The 8,405-nt window shown below is 37.4% G+C and overlaps 1 protein-coding gene across 1 annotated transcript in view; it reads right to left on the bottom strand.

Moving 5' to 3' along the window:
- Positions 1 to 8,405, bottom strand: part of RYR2 (ryanodine receptor 2 (cardiac)) — a 262,530-nt gene that overhangs the window by 204,271 nt on the left and 49,854 nt on the right. Inside the window, exon 9 of the mRNA XM_009997595.1 lies at positions 1,145 to 1,244. Within this exon, the coding sequence (XP_009995897.1) occupies positions 1,145 to 1,244 (100 nt within the window). The remainder of the gene's footprint in view (positions 1 to 1,144; positions 1,245 to 8,405) is intronic.

The raw sequence follows: 8,405 nt of genomic DNA on the forward strand, positions 1-8,405 counted from the left end.
CAAACTAGGATCATTAACATGAATGCCACACCATTGCTGCCAGCACAATAGGAGGATAAGGAGAATGGAGTTTATAGGAAGAGGCAGCAGGTGGAGAGGAGATTGTCTCCTCTCATTAACAAGAAGATTTTCTCCATAGGGTTTAGAACATTGTTAAACAATGCGCTAGCATTTTTTTTTAATAATAGATTGCAATAGAAACCATGTCAAACTATCTGAATGTGAAGAATAGTGATTCTCATAGTCTAAAAACACAGTGAATATATAGAAAGAAGGTGTTGGCAGTGTTGTCCCTGAAATCTAAATGAGTAAAGCTGCAAGATCATTCCACAACTGTATTTTAAAATATGCCAGACAAAAAGGACTGATATGAAGCTTCAGTGTACTGCCTTTTCAAAAAACAGCTCTGATAAGTCCCAGGGAGCAAGAAAGAAAATACCTACAACTTTAACTTTCTTATAGTTTTATTACAAAATCTGCTCAAATCAATGATTCTGTAGGAAACTACAAATCATTATATCTTGACAAACTTTTCTGGAAATACATTGTTATTTCTTCTCTGTGGAACCAGCATGGCATAAATTAAGGTATCCTTGTCCTTTTACATCAGAAGTTGCATCAAAAAATCCCTCCCTAATTCCTAAATAACATTTTTTTTAATATTTGAAAGTTATTCTAGACTATCTTTTTTTCTGCCTTTCCTCTCCTTCTGGTTTTGTTCCCACCATATGATGCTGACAATAACATTCCCACTCCTAACACCTTGGATTTCACATCCTGTGCCCATTTCTCTTGCACAACATTTTGTACTCAGTCTCAGGAACATGTAACCATGACTGCATACATCAGGATAATCTGAGATAATTTAAACCAGGACCACAAGTAAAAACATTCTGAACTATATGATACCTTCAAGAAAATAAAATTTGAATGAGCTGATCAGTACTAAAAAAAGAAACTAAACCATCAGTTTCAGCATATTTTTCTCTCTCTTTTCAGAATATGTATATATTTATTTACTGGAATTAATGTTTCCATAATGTTTCCACTTCAATACTTCAGCCACACTTGGCAGAATAATTTGATATTCAAGATATTTCATTTACAATCAGCCAGCTAATAATTAAAGTTAAGTCAATCTTACCTTGGGCAGCTTCACTTCCTGAACTGATTGGTGCTACACTCCAGAGTGTCTGCTGGAAAGCTGCATCAACATGTAAGCTACCATTGCCATAAGAGAGATGCTAAAAACAGGAGAGAGAGAGGATTTTATTTCGAATTAATTAAAAATCTCATTACAATATATAATAATCATATGAACATTCTCTTGGGTTTTTTGTACATTCATTGTTCATATTGACTGCACGAGTAAAGACAAAATCAGACTTGGGTACTCTTCAAGGGACACTAGAAATAAAGCTAGAATAATAACAGCATATTTGCCTCAAAGAGACCTGCATAAATGGCACAGAATGGTCAGCTGTTTGGGCTCTTCAACCATAGCTAACACTCTGAAAACTCATTATTAAATGCTGCGAGGGTCTTACACTGGTGTTCCTCCTTCTATTTGCAATGAGATTTTCCACAGAGTTTGAATACTAGGAGGAGACATTAATCTGTGCTTCAGGTGTGACTCACCACTCAATTGCTTCCCAGGTGTCACTGGCTTCATAAAACTACCATCACATCCAAGAAAACAAATTTTTCATGATCCAAGGAAATCTGAAACTATCTTTCCCTGAAAGAGTCACCTCCTGCTAAACAGCTCAATGGATGCTCTTTTTTTACTGAGCTACTGCCTGTCTTCTCCCAAAGTCTCACATCTTTCTGGTGAGTGTCACAAATTCCCTTCTCAGAACTCTTAGCTTCTCTGTGTATGTGTGTGTGTGCATGCACATGTGTTTTCCAACTAGCTCAGTGAATTATTGTCTCAGAACTCGAGGCACAATATATATCACATCTACGCTAAAGCCTTTGTCCCACACCATCAGTTAGTTCTGTCGATATACTGTTAATTGCCAAACAACATATGGTTATACAGTTATAAGATTATAGAACCCAGTGTTCTATAAATAAGCAGCTGCATAGAAGTATAATGTTTGTCCTACCAGGTAACAGCTTGTTAAGTACAGTAACAAAACTTTATTTTAAACCACTGGACAGTAACTGTTTACACAGTAGTATGGTCTCTATTTCTGTATATTTTGAACAAGATGAACATCTTCTTGGTAAAATTATTAATCACATGGATGACAAAAATGGCAATGGAGGCCAGAAGGGGTTAGATTCTTCATGAAATGTGCAAAGTCCTTCTGTCATCCTGCCTGCAGATATTCTAGCTGTACAGTGGTACAAGGACAGCACATCAGCTCATTTTAGGCAGCTCCTGTAACAGTAGTGACACATGAAGTAAGATCTCACAAAAGCCATTTTCTTTCACTTCACCAGTGTCACTCAGCACATGTAATGGAGGATGTTCAGTGAGCAAACCATCACTTCAACCTGCTACTTTACCCTTATTGCAATTACATATCTTGGTCAATGGCAGATCAGGCTGAGACATTACAATCCCCAGCTCACCTTGAGTTCCATTCCTGCCCTCCTGGTCTTAATTATATTGTTGCATTTCAACTGAGATCACTACACAGATTCCAGTTAGGGACAACGAGCAGCTCATGTGTCATCGAGATATGCCACCACCAGGGCACTTCTTGTAACTGTGCCTTTTGTACATATTAATTAACTTATTTTCACCCACAATGGTATCAACTGAATTAGTGCTCTATTTTATAGATAGGACACCATACAAAAATAAATCACTGACATTTCTGTTCAGATCACCTGTTATTTTTATCCATTCATTTGACTCCAGTTGCAGCTCTGATTATAACCCAGAAGTCTCAAGTTGAGTCATCAGAGAATTATATCTTTAAAAAGTATGGCTTAAATTAACTAATACAGCACATGATCACCAAAGCAGAGAAACAGAGTGCATCTCAGCATATCTCTTATTTCCTTCCCTTCCCTAGATTGTTGGCTGCACCCTCCAAATTACATTTAAAGGCAAGGTTCTTGACAACTACAATTCCATATTCCCTGGACACCACCCACAGCAAACAACAACATGAATCTTTGACCATGTAGAGGAGGTAGCCTGATAATGGATATATGAGGATTCCACTACATCAAATGTATAGAAAAAGACCACCGGATCTGAGATGCCAGTCTTAATCCTGGAGTTACCTAACTTTTTGGTGCTATGCTTTATAATCTCAAAGTTGTTTTAAAGCAACCTGCTGCCTGCATGTGACTTATTTGGAGCTTATCTGCTGGTTTGGTACTTTCAGCACAATAGAAGTATCAAAATTAAACATATGTTCTGTAATACAATGTCCAAGATTTGGAAAAGTCACTCACACTGATGTTGAGGAGCCTCTATACATACTGTATGGAGCTTTGCTGGCTGGCATACCATGATGAGGACCACATGTGTAGCACATGCTTTTCTGGTATGCAGTAACAGCATTTGCAAAGCAGAAATGTGTTTATGTTCAGGAAGCCTGCTCACCCAATTAATATCTTTTCTGGACTGATGTGCAAGCTCAACACAAAAACTAGATTTGTCTTCCCTACTGATCAATTAAGATTCTCCTAAAGCAGCATTTAACCAGCCATAGGTTTTCAGAAAGTTTTCAGAATTAAATTATGGTATTTTTATGAATACAGGATTACACTATAGGCCACATGTAGCTTCTCAAGGATAAACTCCAAGATTCAAATGTCTCAGAATACTACAGGTTTCCCCGTTGAACCTACTATCATGATATAAGCACAGAGAAGTACCACAATCACATCCCTTCTCCTAGGTCTTCAAGAAACACACAGTGTATTCAAGCTCACTGGAGAGCTTAGGAATCAGATGGTAATTTCCACAAGAACTTTTCAGCAGTGATTGCTGCAGTATAGATGTATTTACAATAGCGCTAAATAACTAGATGTATTTGAAATTTCACAGTCAGTCTGCATCAAAGTTTTGTTCTCTAAAACAAGCATGTGTGCAATGAAAAGACAAAGACAGCAACATTTTTGCTTCAGGCTTCCTCTTGCCTAAGGTGTGTCAGTACTAACATCTCATCTAACAGTATCTATTTCTACCTGCACTTTACATTATCATGTGTCTTCCTTCAATCTCAGGCCATTCCAAATAGTGAGAACAGCAAAAGAAAAATAATAAAGTTTATTTTCTCATACATTTTGAGATCTGGGTACAAGCCAGAACACTTCCTAGAATGCCTGAGTACTGCACACAAGAGCAGAACCAGCCACACTGCTTCAGAAGTTAGTACCAGCTGGTAAAGAGATGGAGGCTACAAACACAGTCCTATTCAATCCATTTCTCTTCTGCACACAGAGTCTTAGAATTCTTGTTCTTCCCCCTTTCCTTCTGTCTTAAAATTACCAGGACAGAGAAGGAGTTTCAAACCATTAAGGCACCTCTTCTCAATGACCCAAGAAGATCTGAGATGTTCCAAGTCTTGAATAGACACCATTCCAACAAAAGTTACACAAGTGAGAACACATGCATCAGAGTAAGGGGGAGCACTTCATATGTCTTCTTTTCCTTAGTCATTCTGAGACCAGGCAAAGCAAAACTAGAAGATGGCCATGCTGGAGATATTTCTATCTTGGGGAAGAAGTCAAAAAGTATGTACCTGTATCTATACCCAGAAAACTAACCAACAAATTACATTCCCTCCTTTTTTTTTTTTTTTTTTTTTAATTAAGAAGGGAAAAACATTTTGCATCCAAAAAAATGGTGAATTAGATGCACTGTCTCTAGAACCAAAAGATAAACACTTCTTTTTTTCCTATTTATCAGGTATCATTTTGATTAAAATTTATTACCCGAGTCAGTGAAAAAGTGTTCTGTAACACTGAGTATGATACTGATACTGTCAAAATAAATGAAAATATTAAGTCACAAGGAAGGGAGATATTGGAAAGAACAAGAAGTAATAACTACATCTGTGTTATATTATTAGGTTTTTGTGTTTAAGTCTACAATTGGCAAGACATTTATATCCATTGAAACACAGAATCATAGAATGGTTAAGGTTGGAAGAGACCCTAAAGATCATCGTGATCCAACCTCACTGCTATGAGCAGGGAATCTAGGAATACTTTGAAAAAGTCTGAGTAAATATAAATAAACTTACACTGCAGAGCATATAATTATTACCTAAGTTTTGACCCAAATAGGCAAAGCTCAGAAAATTTCACATGGGTTTAAAACTCTACAAAATCCTTGTTTCTTTGCATTTCTCTGAAGTCGTTTAAACAGTCAGCCAGCAAATTCAGAAGCAAAGAAATTTTTTCCATTGTTAAAGAGAAACGCCAGCACCGTACTAACCAATTCCAGTCCCCTTACTCAGCATAAATCTACCATCAGCAATGGGAGAGTAGTAGCTGAAACCCACAGACAAACAGATACTGTAACCAATCCCTTGGGAATCATCTAGTCCACTATCACACAGCTGACAGCAGGCAATTGTGGATACATGGCAGGAAAGCACAATATTCCCACAGAGGGTAGGTGGGGGTTGGCTGCATTCACCCTCTTTATATTAGCTTCTTCTGCACGATCAAAAGCCTGAAGCACATCAGCTACTGTGCTTCCAAATTATTATCATTTAGTACAATTAGACACAAGAGCTTTCATTAGCAAAATACTAATCTTACAGAAGTAAGCATCAGAAGTTAGGAAATGTCAAACAAAGTAGGCTATGGAAAAAGAATGGCTTCTGGTGAATGTATTATATAACTGTCTTCACTGGCATGATCCTGTACAATGTTTTCCACAAGTGCTGCCTAATTGGATAAAGGAGCTCACTGCATGAAGCTCAGTGCTTTGCTTTCTCCTCAATTTCAGTCTGCAGTCTCATGCTTTATTCAATATACTCAATTCTTCAAAGCTTTGAAAAAGAGAATTGTTTATTTTCTCACAGGCTTTTCTCTTGCAACAATTAAAGCATTTCACAAAACAAATATTAACGAATTCATTTTCTGAAACCTCCATTCACCTCAGCTGCAGGTATCAAGACTTGCCCAGCTTGGGACCTCAATCTCTAGCAGAAGAAAGAGATGTCAGAGACACAACTCAGGTAAGGGATATTATCAGTAAGGAATGAAAAGGTAGTGGCCTCTTGAAACCAAGCCTAGTTTAAAAGATCATCAGTTCAGCAAACTCCACAGCAGAGTCAGGTACACAAGCTAATTCTCCAGGAAAACAATTAACTAAGCATTGTACCACCAAACTTCAACCTGCAGTTCAGAGCTTGAAATTTCATCTTCAGACATGCTTTGTTCCACAGCCTCTCTGCTACTCAGCCCTGACACATCCATCAAACTGAGATAGTGTTCCATAAAAAGCCAGTGTGACTGTATACTTAAGAGAATTCATAAAATATACCAGTGTCATAATAGTTGCATTTTCTAATGACTGTTTGTTGTGTGGGATTTTTTTAAATACGTATTTTTATGGTAGAACTTATATGTACTTTTTCTTTATAAAAAAATAAACCCAGAGTTACAATAGGTGGAATCATACCGATACCCATAAGAACCACAGATAGAGAAGGAAATTTTAAAAACACTTTTTAGACATCTGCTACCTAAACTAACACATAATCACCAACAGCGGATGGCTGTCAGCATACCACAGGTGGCTCCTGTGCCTTACTAGAATAGGTTTCTCAGATAGTTGCAGCTAGCAGTTATCTACCTGGATTGCTTCAGGCCCCTCTGACTCTCTTTTCCTCTCCAAATCTTTAGCACAGTCCTATACAGCTCACCTAGCTAACCCAGCTTCCCAACACAGTTACAGTCTGCCTTATGCCCCAGAATTAGGACCTGCTGCTATAAAAGGTACTCCCCAGACCTACAAAGCCTCAGCATAGTCTTGGCTTTTTTCTTTCTCAGCCTATTGCTTTCCATGTCATCCAGCATTTGACTTCTTTCCAGAAACTCGCCACAAGTCCCACCCCTCAATGCTTTTCTCATTTCAGCTGCCAATCTTTTCAGCCAGTCATCAAGTCCTACTCAGTTTTCCTCCTTCCCATTTCAATCCTAGGCTCCTGCCCCTGCTACATCACCTGTCTTTTGTTCCTTCTGCTTTCTCACAGCTTCCTCCTCCACATATCTCCAGTGACAGTAGATCACCCACAGCATATAAAACACTGAGTTCTCAGCTGTCAATACAGTGCGTGACTTGAGCCACCTATTACAAGGAATATCTGGAATATTCACCAGGGCTGGGGTATATTTAATTATTCACTGTAAAGGAAGTTGAAACTTCTCATTAACACACAGGAGGTGCAAGAGGTCTAGCTTATGCAAAATAGACAAAGTCATCATACTTAGCTCCTGAAAGAAAATTTGAAAAATCTTTCCTGGGCATGACCATGCTGTGTTACTTCAGGAGAATGCTTCCTTATTAAGTTTAAGCAAGGAGTTTTGGAACACTCCTTTCAATTTTCTTTATTTGTTATAAAGCATGAGATGCTCAGCATTTTCAAGAAAATTAGATTAATTGTCCTAATGACAAAAATTATTTTTTTTCTTCACTAGCTTCAAGATCAGTGATGTTTCACTTCTTCTGGATGAACTAAAAAAATATAATATCTCAGATTGTTTCAAAAACAACAAAAAAAGAGTGAAAACCACAAATAGACGCTACTATTTCTCATAAGTATTTTTTTTACACTATAAGCATTTAATTATAAACATTTGGAAGCAGAATTTCATGACAGAGCAGCCTGACAACCTTAATTATCAGAAAGGTCTACCAACCTCCACAATAATATTTCAAATTGTATAAAGACTCTGTGGGAAGATCATTATGATCAGTGTAACAGAACAGCTCAACACTAACTTGTTCTACTAATTTCAGGTTTGTTTACGTAGATTCAAATTATTTTTGAAAGGGAACTCTGTCATCAGATAATCATGATAAATTCTTTATTCAAAAAAATAAAAACCAAAAAAAAGAAAAAAGCAATAAAACTCAAGACTTTTTCACAGATTTGCACAATACAGATTCAGATCAGCATTACAGTCAGGAAAACAACTAAGCAACTACATATACATCACAGTGTAGAAATTGTCACATTATACTGAAATATGTGCACATACAAAGTTAGGGGTTTTGGCTTCTTATCCAGAATAACACTGACCTCAGTGCAGGGATACATACTACTATGTACAAGATGGGAAAAGTTGCCAGAATTATTACATCTGTGCATTGGCCTGAACTGCCTCATGAAAGGAAACAGAAACTCTGGCTTGAATCAAATGGTGACAATATTTACAGCAGAACACTGTTTTGCTGGATGCTGACAGGGTTCAGC

Source organism: Chaetura pelagica, unplaced genomic scaffold, assembly GCF_000747805.2.
Source record: "Chaetura pelagica isolate M959 unplaced genomic scaffold, ChaPel_1.0 scaffold235, whole genome shotgun sequence".
In the NCBI taxonomy this organism is placed as follows: domain Eukaryota; kingdom Metazoa; phylum Chordata; class Aves; order Apodiformes; family Apodidae; genus Chaetura; species Chaetura pelagica.